The sequence below is a fragment of the Epinephelus fuscoguttatus genome, linkage group LG5 (genome assembly GCF_011397635.1).
Source record: "Epinephelus fuscoguttatus linkage group LG5, E.fuscoguttatus.final_Chr_v1".
NCBI lineage: Eukaryota > Metazoa > Chordata > Actinopteri > Perciformes > Serranidae > Epinephelus > Epinephelus fuscoguttatus.
The window spans coordinates 5645354-5669632 of NC_064756.1; the positions used below are offsets into that span (position 1 = coordinate 5645354).

The following is a 24279-nucleotide window of genomic DNA, read 5'->3' on the forward strand; positions in this document are numbered from 1 at the left end:
TAAGCCCCGCCCACCAAAAAAAAACATCATACTGTTTACTAACAGTAAAATAACTCACCTCCACACCTCAGGAGCTGGTTTGGGATGGCACTCAACATGGTGGACACTCTGGGACAACATGAAAACTGAGTGTGGGTAGGGAGAGGGTGTAGGGGTAGTTTGGGAAAGGTCCTACATGTCTCCATGGTCGGCCATGCTTGTTGAAATTGTGGGTGTGGCTCTACTCTAGTCCACTTTTGATGATGTGGAACTGTCTGATTAGCATTCAGACATCCAATCAAATTGAAGGCTGCTGTCAGACCTGGAGTCGTCTCCTTTGGTCTGAATCAGGGACTCATGTTGTTCCAAAGTTGCATAATTGCCTAGAGTTGGTTCGTGTTCTCACGGCAGCATTTACAAGAGGACCAGATCAAATGCCTTGTGTGAGAAAGCTGCTCTTGATTGGTCAGAATTTCCATGTGGGAAAAATCCAGGAAGTAAAGCAAACGTTGAAGAAGAGTACACTTGCAAGATAAATGTGACACTTTCTAATGTCACAATGGAGGGACAACTACGCAGGTTGATTTTAGCGCTGCTCATCGTGGACTATATTGCTGTCATTGTTCATTTTAGTCAAAGCATACAGTTTGAAAACGAGGCGCGGCTCCAACTAGAAAACAATGTTTTGATGCATTGGATGTGCTGAATGTGCATATTAAGGCAGTACAGGAGGAGGTGCACATTAATAATCCTCCAGGACTGTAACATGCTCATGTTTAACCCAAACAATGTGTCATGTGACTGCAGTTGCTTCACATCCAGGTCGCAACACCTTCTCACCACAAACCAACCACACCAGAAAAGTTATGTCTATTGGATGGACAGGGAACCCAGCAATATCAATATCATTTTGTTATATGATCTTAATTTTGCTCATATAGACAGGGATGTCACTGTGTTCTTCTACTATACTAAAGCTCCTTATCAGATTGCATATGTTGCATTAAGAGTTGGTTGGGTCATACACTGAAGGAGGTCTTCTAATAGACCACGTCTAAGATTGTTTCCTTTAAGTATTCCAAGTTCCAGCACTCCAGTAGTCATTCATGCTGGAGTGTGCAAGTGTCTGCATCAAAGTGAATGAGTCATAAAATCATACTGCAGCATAACCATCTGTGAAACACATCCGGACCCGTGACATTGCTCCAACGCTGCCGCTGAATGAAACAAAGTGACACACACACACACACAGTGAGGAGGAGACTGCCATTTATTACCATTCAGTGACAGATCTTTCTCTATGCTAAGATAAGAAAGATGACTCATTCTCTGCCATTTAATACTTCATATAGGTTTCTACAAAAAAAAAAAAAAAAAAGATTATGCTTTAATTGCCATAGATTATGAACAGTCCTGTGTTACATATAGCTGAGTGAAGGTGTAGCTTAAATACTGGTGTATAAGTCTGAGCAGGGATGAAACCTGGGCATCCTGCACATTTAGTCCGGCCAAAATCTATAATCAACAATATAAACAAATATAGCCTTGTGAGATCTACTTGAGCTCTGGTGCACTATTTAGAGGCAGATGATGACTCAAGCAGTGCATTACTGATGTATCCAGAGTAGCAAGCGTCTATTTAGTGTCACAGGTCTCTATTCAAACAGGCTGTGCTGAAGCTGCCAGATGTCTCGCATTATGTGTTGAGTATTTAACTAAGCAAAGGAAATAAAGAGACTTTGTTCATCTTCTTCTGACAACACAAACAGGCTGCATGGGTTTCAAGGAGCAGAGGGAGAGTTAATGAGTTAGACCTGCTTAGATTAAAGGGCAAATCCACCCCCAAAAACTCTCCGGAGGAATTTCGACTGCTTCGCTGAATGATTTCCTACATATTCTACATATTGTAAGAATGACATCCCCGAGGACTCCTTTGAAGAAACAGTGTAATCGTTTTGGAAATATGCTGATTTGTCAGCGAGTTAGATGTGAAGCTTGATATCACTCTGGGGAGAAGTATTGATCTTCTCATCTAATTCTCGCCAAGAAAGCGTGTAAACCTAATTCCCAAAATGTCGATGTATTCCTCTAAATGTCATGTTCAGCAGTCAGAGTTATGTTGATAGCAGCTGCAAAGCTAGAGTTTTTACAAGTGATTCACTTCTTATTCACACTACAATCATAACATGTGAGTGTTTGTACTACATTCTGGTTTATTGAGGCTGCTGCTGGTGCAATAATTATCTCTGCCTCTGTGATGATAGTGTGACTCAAAATTATTGAATGACTAATAAGAGGCGGCTCTGGCAGGGCTCACAGTATCACTCTGTGGGACTGACACCAAAACCTGATGTTTACTGCTGATGGCTCAGTCAGTCAGAGTAAAGCAACAGCTGCAGCACTAAACAGCAGAATGACTAAATAAATCCTACACTCTGCCTAAGGTGTTAAAGGAACACATCACCATTTGTATGTCAGTTACTCACCTTGTGTTACCTTCAACTGTGGGGGAAAACTTTTCCCAAATGTCTCCATGGTGAACGGGGAATCCACTGGGGTACACGTTTAACAACAGCAAAACTATAACAAAATTTCCGTTTACAAACTCACACAACTCGTGCAAAAATAATCAAGATGTCCGCTTTGTTAGTGGACCTAAACTTCAAAATATGACGTGCCCTCCAGCGTCTGTTTTGGACATTCTGGGCAACCCGATCTCATTCCTAAGTTGTCAAATACCGCCGCCTTGTCAGTAGTTTTAGTGTCAGACACTGACATCAAAAGCCCCTTTTTGTGGTGGTTTACGGCACAGTGTTGCAGTGGTTAGCATTGTCGCCTCAGAGCAAAAGGGTTCCCGGATTGAATTTGGCGTGGGGGAGCCCTTTGCATGTTTGCTCCCTGTGTCAGCGTGAGTTTCCTCCAGGTGCTCCAGCTTCCTCCCACAGTCCAAAGACATGCAGGTTAACTGGTGACTCTAAGTTGTCCGTAGGTGTGAATGTGAGTGTGAATGGTTGTCTGTCTCTATGTGTCAGCCCTGTGATAGTCTGGTGACCTGTCCAGGCCCAATACACCCAACCTGTCTCGCCCAGTGTCAGCTATGGAAAATGAATGAATGATACGCCACCAGGTGGCATCCGTTTGTAATGCGGCTAGACAGAGCCTTTTGTGGTGTTATGATACACTCCGGTCGGCCAGACAGCACCTTTTGCAGCAGTAAGACACATGGACAGGCAGCCTCCGTTGTTTTGATGGCACCTGTTGCTGTGATACGATGCACCACAGGACAGCATATTCAGCCATGCACAAGACTGTTTGTGACATGTGAGTAAAAATTCATGTGTTTGGGAAGTTCTGAGAGTACAATTTGATAAATGAGACTGGGATTATACTGCACGAGTTGTGTGAGAGTTTGTAAACGGATGTTTTGAAATAGTTTTGCTGCTGTTAAACATGGACCCCATTTACTTCAATTCATAAACAATGTTCACATTTTTTGGATCCTCCGTTCATCATGGAGTTATGCGAGAAAAACAAAGTTTTCTTCAAGAATTCAAGGAAACATGAGCTGAGTAACTGATATAAAAACAGTCATTTTGTGGATGAAGTGTTCCTTTAAAGGGTGTTGTCGGAGAATTTTTTTTTTTGTCCTCTTAATCAGCTTCTTACTGAGAACAGTGGAATCCTACAGACATTTTGGGCGGGTCTCAGTTAGAAAAAGGGAGGGTCAAAATATTTACCAATTGGAATTTGAATCAAAATGTGGTGATATTTGGGGTTGTTTGTTTACGTTGCCAGACCGCTGTCAATCACGTGATCAAACCTCAACCACACAACCATGAGAAAGCAGATTACCTGAGTTTCTGATGATAAACAATAACTAAGAGTTTTTGTTTCCTAACTCTAACTTTGATTGTTGCTTTATTAGTCATGAATCTTTAATGTTACAGAGAAATACTTCAAATCTAAAATTAAGTTTTCAGGGGCTATAAAATGGCTTAGCCGATATTTTCAGCTTGTTTCATGTTGGAGAGTCAGCAGGAGACAGAATAAATAACATGACAACATCCTGTTCTTAACAGAAACAAAAGTTTCAACAAGTAAACAGTAAATTTACATCAAGACTTATAATAAATTTTTCCTTGGGCTTTATGTTAAACAAAGTTCCATAGACTTCATTATTCCATAAATCTGAGCAGGCGTAGAGACCTCTCTCCCCGCAAACACATTAAATCAATAAATTACATGCATCACTACGACAGCGTAGAGCTGACAGGCTAGAAAAAAAAAGATCAGTATCAGGAAATAACATCAGAAGTTTCTTGTTATATAAGAAGTTTTCCACATTTTTTACAAGATATTTTCATGTCATAGCAACATGTTTTCATTTTCTAATGATAAAAATTTCACGTTATGACAAAATAAATAAGTATATTGTTATAACAAGAAAGTTTCCATTTTTTAAATACAAGACAAACTCTTTATAACATGTAACCACCTTGTGAAAACGTGAAAAATATCTTGTTATAACAAAAAGTTTCTCTTTATAACACAAAAATTATCTTGTTAAAACGAGAAAAGTTTCTTGTTATAACACAAAAACTTTATTATAATATGAAATATCTTGTAAAAACATGAAAAACATCTTGTTATAATCAGAAACTTTAATGTTATTACCTGATACTGATCAGTTTGTTTTTTTCCTGGCATGGCATCAATATGCTTCCGTACATAACAAACACATCACCCACGCTGCAGACAGTCACACACATGTCCTCACGTCAAACAGATCTCACACTGATAAGCACAGACACTATAACTAAATGCTTGAGTTGAGACTCAGGTGCCAGCTGCTCTGCTGCCTCTCTCTGTGCTGGACTCTATGGCTGTGGTTCAAGCTACGCTAACATTTATTCAGCACTACTGTGATAAAACGCATTGTAATTCTTTTCCTCTAACCTGCTGTGTGCCATTGCTACACCATCACACCTTCTAATATTCAAGTATAGCAGTAGTGTTATAAAATAAACATTGGTAAATTATAATAGTGAGGAGGGATATATTGTTGCATTTACATACTTGTGATATTAATACATTAGGAGGGTAAAAACACTGTTAAAAAGAGGCCACGGCACACTGAGCTGAGCTTTCTATTAGCAGCGGATGAGCTGAGAGAACAGGTATTTGTTTCCACACACTAAATGTGAATATTTAATCCAGTGGCTTGACGTACTGTATCAGCTGCGTTCACGGTCGTAACACTGTCAGGAATCCCCTACCCTGCTAAGTTCCTTGCTACAGGAAAAATCAATAGGCATCAGTGCTCCTCTTATACAAGGTGGATACTGTGTAATAAAATAAATACATACTGTACATATTCCACATTATAATAATACCCTAACGAGCGATCTTTGGTGGAGGTAATTCTCTGCAAGATGGAGTGAAATGTAGAATGTGTAACATGACACACTGATGTGGAGCATAAAGTAGTACTTCACTAAATTAGAGGTCAGTGTAAAGGGATAGTTCAGATTTTTTTAAGTGGGGTTGTATGAGGTACTTATCCACAGTCAGTCAGTGCGTTTACATGACATCAGAGAAAATAAATTTATTGTGTCAGTCCGACTAAAACCAGACTTTTAAAATACATGTAAACATGTTAATCTGAATGAAATTGTTCTCCATTGAATTTCTCAAAGTGGGACTAACACACCCAGATAATGTGGGAGTCAAATTCCTCCTGCACGTATACAGTCAATAGGCCTATTGGACCCAAACTGGCCGAGGTGCTCTGAGCATGCTGCACAATTTCCGCCCCGGGCTTTGACCCAGAGGTTCAATAGCATTAAATGTGTAACAGAAGAAGAAGCTGGTAACAACATGGAGAAATCTACATTCAGAGCTGTACATTTTTCGACAGAACAAATGTACAGAGCTGTAAAGTTGTCCACCATGGTAGCAGTTAGCTGCTAGCTAGTCTGAGTGGGTGGATGTTCGCTGCATAGATCAGCCTCTCATTGGGCGGAACGAGCCACCCGCTGAAGTCCCGCCCTACCACCTCTGGTTGTGTTGCAGTTTTCAACACGTCCTTTACTAACTTTTGCGGTGTTTGATCTTGCGGGGATGTAGCCATTTTTCTGCCATGGTTCGTGTCCTATAGGCGATATTTTTGTGGGCGTGTTACACCAAAACCTGTTTCCCCCCGGCAATATTTTTGCAAGCGCATCGTTGCTGTGGCACCGCCAAGAACGATTGTGATTGGTTGAAAGAAATACAAGCAGCCAGGGCGTTTTTTTCTCCAATCTTAAAGTGAGAGTCGGCCCAGCAAGACCTTTCTTTTCTTGAGAAAGGTCTGGTGAGCGAGACTAGCTGCTACCTAACCGTAGCTAACTTGTTCGGCGATTGTTTGGACTGGGACGAAATGGGTCAACCAGAAAAAGATCCAATACTAACAAGCTGAAACGGGGCATAGCACCACCTATCATAGCGGAGTCGGACATACTTCAGTCAATAAATCCTGCATACTGGGACAAGGACAGTAGTCCTAGCCAAGCTGTAACCGTAGCACGAATTAACTGCGCATGTAAAAGTAGTCAGTGTGTTACATACAGTAGAGGACAGTCGGCACGCCCCCAGTTTGGAGAAGCAGGATGGATCTCTGACATGGATGGAGGGAGCAGCAAATAATTCACAATCAGTTTAAGTGTACACTACACTGAGAGTATTTTCACTGCTTTACCTTTACCTGCTTTGTCCCCATCTATGCTCTCATCAAAGACTCCACTGAGAAAAACAGTAATTATAGCTCTCTGAGCACAGGAGCTGCTGGTCTGCCTCTGCTTTGATCAGTGAGTTAGTTTGTGTTATTGTGTGACTTTGATGAATCCAAACTAAACCTTTTAAACACCAAAGTCACACAATAACACAAACTGAGTGATGGAGGCAGCAGTAGACCAGCAGAGACATAACGGCTACAGTTCCTGATTTGAAATTTCTCTCTGACGATAAGGTAAAGCAGTGACAATATTCTAAATACAGAGTACACAGAAACTGACTTTTTTAGGTGGCTAGATTATGTTTTGCTGATGCCCCTGTCCACAGCTTCTGTGGTGACACTCTGCTGCTCTCCAAACTGGGGGCATGCCGAACACCATCTACTGTAGTTAACAGAAGAAGATTCAGTTTTTTCACTCAGTTGTCATATTCACACAGGCCTGAAATACACAAACAGGACCTATACATGCATTAAACTGAGAGATGTCTGAATGAGGGGGCTGTTCACCAGTCCACACCCCATATTTTGATCCACACAGGGACTTGAGCTGGCGACCCTCAAGTTTCCGAACCAAATCCCTGTGGACCGAGCCACTGCCGCCCACTGACTTATTACACTGACCATAGGTAAGCACCTCATACAATGCCACTTCAAAAGATCTGAGCTATCCCTTTAAAGGTGCACACACATGCACTAAACTGAGATCAGTGTCTGTTCAAGGAGAACTACTAATAAAGTTCTTATAAAATTATAAATACACTGTAAAGAAAGTACATTGATTAAACACTTAAAGGTCCACGAAATAAGATCATGTGCAGTTAAAGGAATCATGAGATGTTATGACTATCTAACTAAATGACTAAATGCTATTTTATTATTATACAGCAAAAACTGGTCAAATTAAATAGCCATGTGTACAAAATCAGGTAATCTGATGAGAACACACTGCTACCATGTGCCTTCAAAATGACCATGAACACACAAGTTAATGACAAACTCTGATGTGCTCAAATAAATGAACATGAACTGGATAAGTGTCTATAGCTAATGGATGGATGGATGGGTGGATGAATATAATCAATCACACTCACGTGATGTTTTAAATAGAGAAGTTATCCCTTCATACTGCTCCTGTGCCAAACATGCACTTGAAAGTCTGTCTTTTGTCTGAGGTGTGTGTTCGTGTGTCACTCCTTCCCTCATCTAGTGCTTTTATTGTAGTGGCAGAGTCACAATAAACCTGTAGGGGGAGGCACATGACATGACACGACAGCTGCTTTGTGATGATGCTGATGCTGTGTGGGTGTGTGCGAGTGTGCATACAGTATTGTGATGAGACACACAGTAACATCAGATCTTGGTCAGTGATTAAAGAAACATCCATCCACCCATTTTCTGACACTTATCTGGGGGTGTGTCACACTGGCCGCAGGATACACAAGGTAGTCAGATGTCCCTCTCTCCAGTACTACTATTCCAGGTCCTCCTGGCTCATCCTGAGGCCAGATGAGATATATACCCCCAATCCCGAATGGATCCCTTACAGAGACTGGTGTCCCAATTCTCTATCAGGTTAAGAGCTAACCTGACAGAGAATTAGGACACCACTCCCCCTCACGTGAACGCACAAAACCAATTGGAAGGGCCAAGACAAGGGCTGAGGGGAAGAAATGGAATTGGTCCTTGGTCTGTCAGGGCTTGGGGCTTAAGTCAACGGGTCTGTAAGGGATCCATTTGGGATTGGGGGAGAGTCTCTCTGGCTTGTGCTAGGTCTACCACAGGGTCATCAACCAGTTAGATGTGCCATGAATCCTCCAAAGAGAGACACACAGGAAGCATTCTGATCTAACCCGTCCTCATTCCCGGGCAGTCAAAGTACAGATGCTTTGTCAGGCCCCTCGGTGTCTGACAGCAACACACAGGCACCCTTTAATGCATCTATGTGAAACACATTGTATACATGGTTAATGTTGTGATGTAGTCACGGTTAAGTTCAGAAAAAAAGATCACGTTTTGGGTTAAAATGACTACATTCGTCAGGAAATGTAATTTAACACGTAGTCCTGCACCGGGTCGGGGACATAACGTAACGTAACATAACGTAGTGTAGCGTAATGTAACTGTACCGATACCTCTTTTTCCTTCCTGATACTGATTCCGATCCCTGACCCTTAGGTATCTGCCGATACCGAGTACCGATCCGATACCAGCACGTAAAACAAAAAATGGATGGGATATGAATTGTTGTATGTCTCAACTCCTAAAACTCTATGTAAAATATTAAGAAATAAATACATAATAGTTGAATGAATGCCATAAAACTTTATTATTATTATTATTATTATTATTATTATTATTATTATCCAGTGTTGACACAGATCAAGACACAGGAGGCATTTCGTGGTATCGGATTGGTCATAGGCTGTACTCACAGATGCCAGATATCGCATTAAAGGCACCGGTATCGGTACAACTCTACAATGCAGCACAACTTAATGTAACGTAACAAAACGTAACACAGGGTGATGTAAATACATATGTACGTAATGTAATGTGGCGTAGCATATCGTAACATAGCGTAGCGTAACGCAACACAATGTAACGTAACATAATGTAACGTAACATAGAGTGATGTATATACATCACATAAGTGACGTCAGTGCCCGACCATCAAATGTAAATTACGAAATATTACGTTAAAACAACTGTGACTTTTGGTTTCACAGGGTACGTACATTCGGAAGTTACGTTAGGTTACACTGAAAACAATAATGACTTTTGATTTCTGGATGAAAGTCAGGTTTTGTTTGACCCATCCACTTCCTCTCCGCCACGCCCCACTCTAGATTTCTCGCTCTTTAAATGACATCAGTTGATCTCAGCGTCACGTACTTCTGCAGATGGGTTTACTTTGGAGTTAGTTAAGAATCCAGTGTGTCTCAAACAAATGCTATAAGGTGCCTTTGGTATTGATATCACATGCCAAAGGGGGGTGACAAAGGGGACCTGGGAATGAGAACAGCCTGCATGAAGCTCCGCCTCTACTCCAAGCTCCACCGGATGTCCGAGCTCTGTACCCTAACTCTAAAGCTGAGCCCAGACACCCTGCAGAGGAAACTCATTTCAGCCACTCGTATCATGACCACAGGTGAGGGTTGGAGCATCGATTGACACAGTTACCTCCTCACCACAAAGGTGCCGTACAACACCTGCGTTACTGCTGACGCCACACAAATCCAAGTCCAACCCACTCTCCATTTCACCCTCACTCTTTTGATTGGGGAAGTAACTCACTCCCAACTGAGAGGAGGCAATTCAGTGTTTAGCGGCAGAGAACTATGGCTTCACATTTGGAGGTGCTGACTTTTACTGCAAACCGCCCCAGTGCATGCTGGAGGTCACGGTCTGATGAACAGAACCACATCATCTGCAAACAGTAGACACACAATTCTGAGCTCCCCTAACTGGACACTCTCCCACCCCCGACTGCACCTCAAGATCCTACCCATGAAAATGACAAACAGAATCAGTAACAAAGGACGACCCTGGTGAAGCCGAACACTCGCTGAAAATGTGTTTGACTTCCTGCCGAGAACGTGGACACAGATGGCCCCACTACCACAAACTCTCCACAGGCCGTACACCTTCTCCAAGTCCACAAAGCACATGTAGAAAACACGTAACATGATTAAGGAAAACCTAAAACACTCATTACACTGTTAAATATCACAATTGTATCATCATTGCACTCTTGAAGCCATTTTGTCATAAAGTGGTGTCATTTTCTTTTCTATACCGTCAACTGTCCATCAACCTGCCTCATCTATTTCCTCTCTATTTAATGTCTCCCTCCAGTTTTCCTCGCCGTAACTTTACTATTGACAGGGTTCCTGCACATTTTCATGGACAAAATTTCCAATCTTTTCAAGGACTTTCCAAAGATGTGCCCAGCGTTTTTTAAACATATCAGCCTCAGCTCTATTCAAATATAATTCTAGCTCACTGGCAGAAAAAATGAGGGAGAAAATAGCAAAACGTGTGGGATAGTTAGGGATGCACGATACTGGATTTTTCGCGGATACCCGAAATGCTGATATGTATAAACTCATTTGACCAATAACCAAAACCCATATCAATACACTTTTTTCCTGCCCTATTTTTAGTGATCATCAAGTCGTCGGCGGCCGATACCGATCGTGTATCCCTAGTAATGGTAAACAAAACGCTGTCACACATTGATGCATGTTAAAGCTATGTCAAGTTCACAGGCAAAGAAAATCCATTTGCCATTACCATACATGACGTGCAGGATTATCAACGGAAAATTATTATAACAATTTCATTGACTTTTACAGGCCGGAAAAATATGACTGTAAAATTCCATGACATTTCCAGGTTTTCCATGGCTGTGGGAACCCTGTATCGATTTGGTTGTTTGATCTTCACTGTGCAGGGCGCGACACTAAATCAGAAAACTGTTTTCACATTCATCTGCTCGAGGAGGAAAGTTCCTCTGTGCTCATCTGGACCTTTAATTGAGGCAGGAAGATCTTGTGTCCAGTAGTTAAAATTTTGCAATTAATTACCAAATTTGCACATTCATACATTCTGGATTTATCAGTGGGGGGTGTACGTGTATTCATACATTTCTGAATTTCAAGGGAGGCATCTTTAAGTTTCTAAAATCTGCGTATGCTATGATAAATGTCACACTGATTGTTGATTATGGTTCTAAAAACAGTCCTGTGCTTTTTGCCTCTTGACTCAAATAATCTGAATGTGATGCTGCATCTTCTAATTTTGGCAATTACCCATAAAGATACAAAAAAACCACCACTAAATAACAAAATGGACCCCAAAATGCTACTGTTATTACCTCCATTTAACAGTTTCAGGCAGGATTTTTCCTTCAACAGCTGCTGCTCTTCCTGATATTGTGCCCACTCTAACAGTGCAGATAAGCGCAGCAGTCCTTCCCCGCTCTCACTACTAATCATGGTAGCTTTTGCAAAAAGTGGGCAAGCCCGTGGTGTTGGATACTTGCCTATGCAGGTGCTATGGTACATGCCGTGTACTAAGAGACAGAGCTGCAGCGAAGCTTTGCTGGTACAGCAGCGCCCTCTCCTCTGCTCAAGCTTCTAGCTGACTGCGAGTCGCTCCCTCGGCTTGTTCTCCAGTGTGACAGGTTTGTCTAACTCCAGTGGATGCCCTCAAATAAAGCTGAAATAAATAAAGACATAATGGCTGCATCTCCAGCCAGTGACTCCCAGCAGCCCACTGCAGTCCACTATCCAGTCTCCATGATGGTGTTCACATCATCCTCTTGTTTTACTCTCAGTGGGCCGCTGATGCTGTTCCTTTTTCCAATTATTTTGTGATGTCAGTTAACCAATCAACATTAATCCAATTAATCAATCAATCAACGAGTCACTCTGATTATCCAGTGGGACACCAGCTGTTCACTTGGTCTTGGGCACCACCAGGATTTCGTCACCGTCTTGGATGCTGTAGGAGTGGAGAGCCCGGTTGTTGTACTTCATCTCCTCCGGACCGAAGGCGCTGCACTTGTCGATGTAATAGAGCCTCATGCTGTTGGTGGACAGCTGGACCACTGTTGTCAGCTGCTTCCTCAGCTCAGCTACAGTCTGGTCCAAACGGATGCTCAACTGACACAAGGACACAAGACAAACCGTTTTTACATTTTTGGCATTAAAACATTCAGTCAAAGACACAATGATCCAAAGTCTAAAGTCTCCACATGGTGGCTTTCTGCTTGTCAAGTCACAATGACCACAGGCGGCGTGTTCGCTTGCTGCTGCAGGTGCTCCGTCCCTACTGAGCCCTCTACTTCTGTGAACTATACAGACCAATCCGTTATAAATGCTTAACACACCTGCTCCACTTTTTCCTCACAGTGAACCTCCACCTGGGCACGGCAGCGAGGTCGGAGGTCGATCTCAGCAAGTGGCTCCAGCTTCCCGTACTTGGTGACCAGGGAATGGTATCTGGGGAGGAAAATGGAAGTTGTGCTGTCAGTCTTAAGAGCAGACACACACGTACATATCACTTGGAGTCATGACACTGCAGCTGGAGTATAGACAGTGAGGGTGAGCCACCTGTAAGGCAGCTCCTCCTCGGGGTAGTCCAAGTAGTAACGGATGAAGAACCTCTCAGCGTCTTCTCTCTCGCTGTCCGTCACAACACTGCCGTTTAGCAGGGATATTGAAGGGAGCCTGAGAGGACGAGCATACATGAGCAGGTGTGTGTGACACTGTGTACAAGACTCCTCAGTGTTTGGAGCAAACAACCTGTCTGGGACTCTGGATGAGACTCACTGTGCAATCATGAGGCTGCGTCGCTCTGCGTTGGTGTAGGTCTGCAGTAAGGGGATGCCCTGCAGCCGCACCTCCTCCAACTTGGGGAAGAAGTTCAGCTTCTCAATGTCCTCCCATCGGTTGAGACCTGACGACACGCAGACGAGTCAAACAATATGAAACAGTTACAGTAGACGTGTGTTGCAAAGAGGTGGCAGAGGTGCGAGTAAGTCACATGTTCAAGACTCAAGCAAGTCTCAAGTTAAAGTCGAGTCCCTGCTGTTATGCAAGACAAGTTACGTCATATGAAGTTTTGATGATCTACATCAATTTCCACATTTAAATCCATTACACAGACAGTGAGTGTGAAAGTTGAGATTTACTTTTCAAACATTAATGAAAACTACTGCACATTTGACCAGCTGATAAGCTAATAAGCTCGCTAAAAATACACGTTCACTTATCTCTCTTTGTGGGTTTTGTGGGGACAGATGAGGTTGGATGTTGTGCCAGACATACAACTTTTCACTTCCTACTACCGTCATCCGCAACATGAGCTAATGCTTAAATCCAAATTTTGTTTTCTTTTTTATGGACTTTTGGACTTGAACCCTTTTTAAATAACTTGGGGGAAGGTATCAAGCTATTTCATGTCAAAAGTCCAGGTGAAGTCACGAGTCACTGGTGTTAAAATCCAAGTTGAGTTGCAAGTCTTTTTTGATTTTGTCAACGAGCATCAAATCATCAATTTAGTGACAACACGTCCTTTACTAACTTTTGTGGTGTTTGATCTTGCGGGGATGTAGCCATTTTTCTGCCATGGTTCGCGTCCTGTAGGTGATATTTTTGTGGGCGTGTTACACCAAAACCTGTTTCCCGCCGGCAATATTTTTGCAAGCGCACCGTTGCTGTGGCACCGCCAAGAACGATTGTGATTGGTTGAAAGAAATACAAGCAGCCGGGGCGTTTTTTTCCTCCAATCTCAAAGTGAGAGTCGGCCCAGCCAGACCTTTCTTTTCTTGAGAAAGGTCTGGTGAGCGAGACTATCAATTTAGTGACTTGAGTTTGATGAGTTTAAGTCATGTGACTTGGGTCTAAACCTCTGGTTTGAAGATGTGTAACACAGAAAATGTGAACTTCACAAATCAGAATTTGACTCATTTTGAGAAAAATAAATAAAAGATGAATAAATGAAATTAGATGAAATGTGTGGAGCAATTACGACCCCAGAAATTCAAATTTAGAATTATTTAAAAACCTTTAAGGTCTTATATTTCTAAAATTGAATCTAAGACATTTGAAGACTTTCAAAGGACCTGCAGACACCCTGACAGTTGAGTTTTATTTGAGTTTTATTATTTTGCACATTTGACCGGTCAGTAAGCTCATAAGTTTTCTAAAAAGACATGATCACACAAATTTCATTGGGACTGATGAAGTTGGATGTTGTCAGTCGTGTCACTGATTTTTCACCTGCAAATCTTACACACCACTGTCCTCTTCTTACTACCATCATCCACAAAATGAACTAATCCCTGAATCCAAATTTTAGCATTTTTTGGACGAGCCCCCTCGATGATATCGGCCTCGTGCATTGACCTCTGCTGGTCTCCCACTCTCTAAAGCTTTGCTAGTTTGGAATGCATTAAACTAGAAATCACCCAGTCATGTTTAAAAAGATAAAAACACTACACAACAACATTCAACTAACAAGTTAATCCGGATTCATCTTATTCCTCTGTGCCGTAGGGCTCCACTGATGTCTACAACACATCAATGAGCCACACTGCTGCACTGATGTTCCCTCATCATCCTGCACTCACACACTGTAGTTTATTTGAACTCAAACCCACGTACACTGTCCTCTGCTGCAAATACTAAACAGAAAATTAAACATGGACAGAAAGGCAACTCAAAAAATACAGAAAACAAGGAAGGAAAAATTAAAAATCCTTTATTGTAGTGCAGTGGCGTGCACAGACTTCTTGAAGGGCAGGGGTGAAAAGACAAAAAAAAGGGCACTTTAGCGCACATTTTTCAACAACTGGGCCATGGGCACACCACTGTTGTAGTGGCTAAATCATTAAAAGGTCACCCTGACTACGACCTGCAGTGGGTGAAGCATGTTGGTTCTGTTAATGATTTCGCCACTACAATAAAGCTTTTTTAATATTTCCTTCCTCGTTTTGGAGTGCTGCTGTTTCCCGTTCTCCACAAACTCCTGACACAAGGTTTGATCTATGTTTGATAAAACAGAGCAACCAGTCATCTCTCCTTTTCTGATCAAATAAATGTGTTGCTGGAAACAGTCCCAAACAGATGGACTTTTTACTTCAGTTTGAGTAGCGTTTGTTAAATTACTGAGCGCCTTTTTGGAAAAAAAAAAGAAAACTTCTTTGTGGGAAACTAATGGGTTTTATGGCCGAGAGCCATACACCGTCAGACAGAATGGAGAGATGGGCTCACACATATTTGGTTTCGGTCTTTATAAGGAGTTTGTTAATGATAAAAAAAGGATAGTTGGGATTTCTGAAGTGGGGTCGTATGAGGTACTCATCCACAGTCAGTGTAGCGGCAGGAGTGCCAAAACAGATGCTAAGTGATGTACTGCTGTGGACAGGAGCAGCGACGAAATGTATTTTAGCCACCTAAAAAATGTCCTACTTAAAAAAAATTGGTTTAAGTGTGTGCTGTATTCTGTTTTATATACTATACAGTATTTCTACCGCTTTACCTTTCCGTCAGACCGTACTGTATGTAATACACAGATTATGGATAAATACTTAATATAACCTCACTTCAAAAGTTCTTAACCATCCCTTTAAGTGTGTCATAATCTGAATCCTGGGCCGAAGTCTTTGCTGCCGTTCTGAAAATCCCTGAAACAACAGAAACTGCATTGTAACCAGTGAAATCATCTCAGCCTGTCAGCAGAATCTGTTTTTGTCTTCAGAGGAATAAGCGTTGAAGGCTGAATCCGACTTGCGTGAAGGATGTTTTTCTGTGCCGCAGAAAGGAGGCATGACAAACTGCTCCACTGAAGTCAGATTGAACACGTCTTTGGATATTGTTTTTGTCTCTACTCTCAACTGAAGTCTAAAAATAGATTCACCACTGATACTCCCCGATATAGAAACAATTCCTGAGATAAAAGCTGACGTGGAGAAGAATCTGCTGCAACACTCTACAAATAACACAAAGCTTTTAGGATACAGTGACACGCTGGCTCGTGCTAATTTTATCAGCCGTTATGAAGTCACTGCATACGACGCTGACACTGTCGTACTGGACCGACTCAGATAAATCCTGTCAGCTGAAAACCTGACGCATCCAGTGCTTTATACTAGAGTTAACCCTCATCAGGGGACACTTGATGTGTCTCACACACACACACACACACACACAGTTCAACCCTCAGCTGACCTGAGTTGTGCAGGTTGATGCTGCGTAGGTTGGGGAAGAGCCGCTGCAGGATCTCCTTGCTGTCCTGAATGGAGGCCAGGTTGTTGTTGGCCATGACCAGAGTGTCCAGGCTGGGGAACATGGTGCCAAACTTGCGGACTTCGGCCCAGTCCTGGAGGCTGTTGTCGGTGATGTGAAGCAGGCGTAAGGTGGGGCAGGTCACACTGGAGGCACTCACATCACTGTACTCGTTAAGGCACAGGAACAACTCCTCCAGCCTGCCGGGCGACAGGAGAACAAGACTGTGAGGCTGATATTATATTTGTTAGATCATCTGCCCATCATCTGGGACAGTTCACCCCCAAATCAAAAACACATATTTCCCCTCTCACCTGTAGTGCTGTTTATCAGTCTACATTTTTTTGGTGTGAGCTGCAGAGCGTTGGAGTTATCAGCTGTAGAGATGTCTGTCTTCTCTCCAGTATAATGGAACTAGATGACGCTCGGCTTGTGGTGCTCAGAGTCCCCAAAAAATACATTTTAAAAACTCAATATCAATGTCTCTTTGCAGAAATCATGACCTGGTTACTCAAGATAATCCACAGACCTTGCTGTGAGCAGTTTCATTATATTAGAAAGAAGGCAGACATCTCTACAGCTGGTATCTCCAACACTCTTCTCTTACGCAGAGAAAAAGACACAACAGCAAAGAACAAGGAAACAAAGCTGGACGAATAACAAAGGTAAAGAAAAGGCAGGACTGTTATTAAGAGAGCTGTTGCAACAGTTTGAAGCTGCTTACTCAGTTATCTCTCTGGTGAGCTGCAGCACGGTGTCCCAGGACACCTGAGTGTTGTTCAGGACGAGGCGTCGGACCCGGGAAAAGCCTTCAGCACAGCGCGGCCCCAGGGTCATTCCTGCCAGCGGGTTGGAGCTCAGGTTCAGGAACTCCAGGTTGGGGATGTTGGACACGATTTTACTGATCTGAAAATGAGACAGTGACGTGATTTCACTTTGAAACCAAACATTACAGACTGATTTCACTGTTTGAGACAGAATTTGTTAACTGAAATATAGAATATGACCAGCAATGGAAATGAACTACTGTTAATGAACCCAGAGACGGCACCTCATGCCAGTCCTGCAGCTTGTTGTGAGACAGGTCCAGCTCCATGACATGGGCACAGAACGCAGCGATCTCAGCCTGGTCTCCCGCCCTGCTGATCCCACAGCTATTCAACACCAGGATACTGGGCAGGTTCAGACGGTCTGCAGGAGGAGTGGGAGAGGGAGGAAGTGAGGATTAATGAGGATCAGTCAGACAGAGGGGACGGGTCATACAGAGAAAGGAGGGGTTTTGACCTCTCCACTGGAAATCATTTTTTAACCTTGTGAGCACATATGGTGTTTTTATGTGCTACAAGACATATCATCAGCAAAGTAAGCAGGCTGAGCATTTTCTCCTTGGACCTGCAGTGTACCAACGACAGCCTCAAAAACACGAATTCAGACTTTCAAGATTTGTTACGTCACAAATTTCAAGCCCAGTTCAGACCAAAGATTCACAACGAGATGAAACCATCTTAGAACGTTGCAGACAAAAGTTGCAGCAGTGTGAACTGGCCGGTCTGAGCTTGACTTAAGCCGGCTGATGGTGTCACCTGACACTCAGCTGGTCAAATCACAGGAGAACAGAGAGCTGTTGCATAGAGATGATGCACCATCTCATCTAGTTGACTTGCTGTGAACCAGCAGGTTCTTAGAACGACGCAGAACGGCACATTGCAAGTAGTTGTATGTTTCAACTCATCTCATCATTACGGAAGGAAGGAATCGAGGAGTCAATCACATCAGCTTGCAAAACGAGGGGTATCACAGCAGAAGCAGGCGCAGCTTCTAGGGATGCAGCGAATTATTGGCTGTTCATCAGTATCAGCTGATTTTCACCTTGTTGACCATGACCTTGTTGCTGCCATCAGCCTATCAGCGAATAAGATGCCCTTCATCAGTGGCAGTGGTTCATGTTCTTCTGTTGTGCCACATCAACTTTGGTTTTAACTAATACAAAAGCACTTCCAGTGTGAGTCCACCCTACTGTGAACGACAGATCTGTGTTGACACTGTCAGGAGGAGAGCTAGTTAACGTTAGCTGTTGGCAGCTGGTGGCCGCAACTAACTGCTGATGGAGGTCGCATTGAGTTACTTCATGATGCATTCACTGTCTCTTCGGTGAAAGTGAGTATTAGGAAAATGTAAACTACACTGAACAAAAATATAAACGCAACAGTTTTGTTTTTGCTCCCATTTTTCGTGAGCTGAACTCAAAGATCTAAAACTTTTTCTACATACACAAAAGACCATTTCCCTCAAATATTGTTCACAAATCTGTCTAAATCTGTGTTGGTGAGCACTTCTCCTTTGCCGAGATAATCCATCCCACCTCACAGGTGTGGCATATCAAGATGCTGATTAGACAGCATGATTATTGCACAGGTGTGCCTTAGGCTGGCCACAATAAAAGGCCACTCCACTCCTTCGCATAGAGTTGATCAGGTTGTTGATTGTGGCCTGTGGAATGTTGGTCCACTCCTCTTCAATAGCTGTGCGAAGTTGCTGGATATTGGCAGGAACTGGAACACGCTGTCGTATACGCCGATCCAGAGCATCCCAAACATGCTCAATGGGTGACATGGTGTGGTTACACGTGGTCTGCGGTTGTGAGGCCGGTTGGATGTACTGCCAAATTGTCTGAAACACCTTTGGAGACGGCTTATGGTAGAGAAATGAACATTCAATTCACGGGCAACAGCTCTGGTGGACATTCCTGCAGTCAGCATGCCAACTGCACGCTCCCTCAAAACTTGCGACATCTGTGGCATTGTGCTGTGTGATAAAGCTGCACATTTCAGAGTGGCCTTTTATTGTGGCCAGTCTAAGGCACACCTGTGCAATAATCATGCCGTCTAATCAGCATCTTGATATGCCACACCTGTGAGGTGGGATGGATTATCTCGGCAAAGGAGAAGTGCTCACCAACACAGATTTAGACAGATTTGTGAACAATATTTGAGGGAAATGGTCTTTAGTGTGTATAGAAAAAGCTTTAGATCTTTGAGTCCGGCTCATGAAAAATGGGAGCAAAAACAGTGTTTCGTTTATATTTTTGTTCAGTGTATAATGTTCCCATGATGTGTTTAAATGTAATCTTATAAAATGTAGTTTCTGGTGAGAAGCTGAAATAAAAACAGCTGTTTGGAGGAGAAATGTGTTGATGTTTTCACAGCAATGTAAAACAGATATTAGGCAGGGAATAATGAAGGTGAACAGGTACGGTTTAGCTGCAGGGGAGTGGCTGAGGGGCGGGAGTGATTTACATATTCGCATATCCCTGCATACTGAGGTGTACAGTGAGCTATTTAAAAACTTTTTCACCACCATGGTTGTTTTTAGGTGTTAAATCGACACCCAGAGAGGAACTGATGAATCAAATCAAAGTCTTAAGTTCCATCTAACAGCACACTGTATCCCCTCTGTCGGCCCACTGCTCTCACACACTTGACACAGTGGTGATGAACATGACACACTGCATACGACAACAGTCCAACAGGGCTCAGTCTGCAGGTCCGGAGGGTGCACATGTGGATTCAGCCGTGCTGTGTCTTTAAATAACAGGCTGTGAAATGTCTTTGTGTGGCAGTCACTCTGACCTGCCCTCTCTACAAGATATGAAACAGCAAACTGTCACAACCCTCGGCCTCGTCCACAGAGGCTGCACACTGCAGAGAGGTCAAAGTGACGTGCTCATCTCCATCTCACCTTTCATAGGGGAGCCCTGAGGACCTGCGGTAGGCACCACCACCACTCCCATACCAGGTCCTCTGCGTAACGGGAAGTTCTCTGGGCTGTACTTCTCACTCATCACCTCCACAAAGGTGCGGCCGTCCCCGACCTCTGGAGGCTCCATGGCTCCGTCTCGATGAACGGCCTCGCCCACCGCTGTGGAGGAGAGAGACAGACGTCCACAGTGATGAGCTGTCAGCTCGTACAACCGTGTTTAACCGTGCAATCAACCACATCTGCTGCTGTACACATTATACACAACTCAGATACACAGCTGTGACTCGCTGAAAGCAAAGCGAGATCACGATCAACAGAAAACATCAGAGCCAACACTCACCCTCTTTGTCTAAAGAAACCGTCACGCCACTGAATGAACAGGTAAAATAATGTGAGACCACACCTGTGTCAACTACAACTACAGGAAGTGAGAGTGACCAAAAGAACGTGTGCAACAGAGGCTAAACACACATTCTGGCTCCTACAGTGACAATCATGACAATGAACAACACAAAAGAAGAGTCCAGAGGAGGACTGCAACTAAAGGTAATTGTTCATTACATATTAATCTAATGATTATTTTCATTAACGCTGAATGAATCATTTCAGCTATTAAACATCAAAAAATGGATGAAAATGTCCATGACAATCACTAAAAGATCAAGATAACATCCTGAAACTGTGATATTTTTGTCCCCAGCAGTCCAAAACCTGAAGATGTTCAACGTAAGATGATAAATTGATGTAATACAGGAAAAAATTGAAATCAATTGAATAATTGTTGCACAAATTCACATTTGAAGGTCAAAACAAAGCCCTACTTTTGCCACACCAGTTAAAAATATAAAGACCATGAGAGAGTTAAAGAAATGTATCAAAACACTTGACTTTAGCTGTAAAATCATTTGTCATCTTCTCAAACTCCCCTAAAAGCAGGGTCATGGAAAACCTGGAAAAGTCATGGTATCAGTAAAATTCTGTAATTTTGTTGTGTGAAATGAAATTAATTGTTACAGTAATCTGTTGCAGATCACCTTCAGTGTCATGTAACACAAGAGTGAGTTTATTTTCTGTAGCTGCTGATGTAACACACATGCAGCAGAGTCTCACTTCCCATAACAAACACCACCACACTACGTCACATATACACGTAACGTCTAAAAGGCTAACGGCTAACTTCCAGAAAATAAACTTTCAGAAAATAAATTCACAGTTATGTCACGTTTTGTGGAAGATTACTGTAACAATTAGATTCGTCACAAACAACAAAATTCCATGAGTTTTCTAGGCCTGGAATATACGATATAAAAATATTTCCAGGTTCTCCATGGCCGTGGGTACGCTGCTGATCAGTCCATTAATCTCAGTTATTCCTTCTCAACTCTTTGTTTCATCTTCACAAAGGACCTTCTGTAAATAAACCATTGCTCTTTCCTCAGGTCCTGCCTGTGCACATCAGCCATCCGTGCAGAAACACCAGGACGACCAGGTCTGATGATGATGATGTGGGCAGGAAGGGACACAATGAGGTGTCCTCAGCAGCCAACCACAGGGACACTGTCCCACCTAAATTTGCTCTGAGCAAGAAAGCTGATCTTCATGCTGATCTTTTCAGAATAAAACAGAGAGTGAGGTCGGCCCCTTTGACTTAACTTACCACTTAAGTGTCTATAAATAAAATAAAGCGAATCTGTGTGTTTTAAAAAGCTCGGTGGGCAGAGCCTCGCTGTGGAATCTGCTGCAGGGAAGCATAAATTATGTAGTGGTTTTGCTGAAATAAAAAATAAAAGGATCCTGTTACAATATCTTATTTGACAAAAACAGGCCGCAGTAAATTGTGGTCATGTATGAAAGTAATCTGTTTCCCTGCAGCTGACAAATCAAGTTATTCCTACAGACATGAGACAAATAAAACAGATCCACTGCATACACACATGCTCCGTGTGACCCACTGTCTTTGTTTCTTCTTGTTTATGTAATCTGTACGTGGTTATGAAATATATGTCAGAGAGCGTCCTACCTGAAGAGACGTCTCCCTGGACTTGACCGCTATCGCAGCTCACCGTCTTCTTCTGTGTTTGTGCTGACGGCCTGTCAGGGAAATGAGAGGAAATGTCATTTTACACAAGACAGAGGTGTCTGTTTAGAAGATGAGAGGGAAGCTCTATATCATTGTCTTACTCCAGAGTGGCTGGTGACGCTGGCAGACGTGTCCAGATGAAATGCTGGTCCCTCTTTTGGTCAGTTGTCAAGAGTATCTCTGGACAGACCAGAACAAGGAGGACTTGGAGGCTGTTCACCACATGACCCTGGAGAACAAAGATCAGTTTCTGCCTTGTTACTCATTGGCCAACGTCAATATAATCAAAAGAAGAGGAAGCACATTTAGATTTCTTTTCTTTCAGAGCAGAGTGTTGCTGTGAACAGACAAACTGCCTCTACAGCGCAGATACAGACAGTCATGTCCCCACAGGGTTAAAAAAAAAGACACAATTATCTGTCAGTGACAATATAAATATACTCAGTGACTGATGATTGTGCAGTAAGTCAGCCATTTAATCAATGAAGAGAAGAAGTGAAGTGGTTCTGACTTGTTTTGTTAAGCGTCAAGTCCGCTGCGCCAAACCCCCTTGAGAACTCGCGCAATTTGAAGTATCTTTGCTTATTAGCACATAGAAGAATCTCATTGTTAAAAAAGCATGATTTTAATCGATTGAGCAAAGAGTTCCCGTAAATTCGGCGTATATCCTTTTAACAGAACTATGATAATTTTAACGAAATGCCCGTTTTACCGGCTCGGGGTAACGTCTATTGTGTGGAAAAATGATCGCGGCGGCAAAGCGGACACCAAATATAAAAGTTGACATTTTATTCCAATATTGTGCTATTTATTCTGTTAAATATACGCCGAACTCACATGTAACTCTTGCTGAATCATAAAATATCTCAAGTGCTGTTGTCACATAATAAATCAGCCGATAGAAGACAGGCATCTATAAAAAGAGTGATTTTGAATGGAATTCGGCTCGTTCGGTTTCACGGGGAACTCGCCATGCCAAAGGCCCTTGACAAGTCTCGTAATTTTACAGTTTTTATTTGCTTATCAATTAATGTACACATTTAGCTGTATATTAAAAGCTTAGGACACTCAGCATAAAAGTATTGTTAATTCGGCATACACCTTTTTGACATAACAATAGATATTTAGACAAAATTCAAACTTTTATACGCAATGTCCTAGCTATAGCACCTGGTGAGAAGTGGTCCTGGTAACAACAGGCAGACCGGTAATAAAAGTTGATATTTTATTGTTTTAAGTGATACATCTTCTATAAAATCAACGCCGAATTGATGTTTAAGTATTGGTCATTGGTTAGAGGTCTTACATTTGTGTTGTTATGTTATACAGAGGCTGACGTGCCTCAGACAACTATAAATCTACAGCTTTCTGAATGGAGTTTGGTTTTATACTTAAAAGCATATAGCTAACCCTGTTCGGACAATTACTCCACTTTCCCTCGTTACATCCCCGGCTAAACTAAACTACAGTTAACTGATGAATAGTTAGAGCAGGCTGCCGGTTGTTGACAGCCGAGCAGCAGCAGCAGACAGAGTCCAGTCCAGACTCAGCATCAGTGAGTCTGACCCCCAGCAGCAGCTCGATGCAGCCCGAGATGGATCATTACAGATGGCAGCGATAAAAATATACTTTCAATAACCAGCAGCTGATGACAGTGCGCTCACAGGACGTGTCATAATCTGAGAATATACAAGGTCGTCGGTCTACATACCTTTGATGTCTACTTTGAATTTTCCTTGTTGATGAAAACAACCAGCTGTCATTTTGCTCTGCCATACATCCCGGAAGTGACGTAGCTCGTTAGCTGAAAACGAGTCTCCTTTTTTTTCACTTTTCATTTAATAACTTCCTTTTAAGAGGAAACATTTTAAAGTTACATCAAAGTTTATCTGAGT

At 42.6% G+C, this 24279-nt stretch overlaps 1 protein-coding gene across 2 annotated transcripts; it reads right to left on the minus strand.

Moving 5' to 3' along the window:
- Positions 1-1237: 1237 nt before the first annotated feature.
- LOC125889172 (tubulin-specific chaperone cofactor E-like protein) lies at positions 1238-24159 on the minus strand. 2 transcript variants are annotated; one of them, XM_049576943.1, is made up of 11 exons: positions 24096-24159; positions 22486-22613; positions 22325-22395; positions 20284-20369; positions 17597-17736; positions 17270-17451; positions 16489-16745; positions 13087-13213; positions 12868-12984; positions 12645-12756; positions 1238-12417 (listed from the first exon to the last, which is right to left on the minus strand). In XM_049576943.1, the coding sequence occupies exons 4-11, from the start codon at positions 20333-20335 to the stop codon at positions 12211-12213; spliced, it is 1194 nt and encodes a 397-aa protein (XP_049432900.1). In that variant the 5' UTR covers positions 20336-20369; positions 22325-22395; positions 22486-22613; positions 24096-24159; the 3' UTR covers positions 1238-12210. The 2 variants fall into 2 exon arrangements, with proteins under 2 accessions (XP_049432900.1, XP_049432899.1); XM_049576942.1 differs by having other exon boundaries at positions 20284-20463.
- Between the last annotated feature and the right edge of the window lie 120 nt (positions 24160-24279).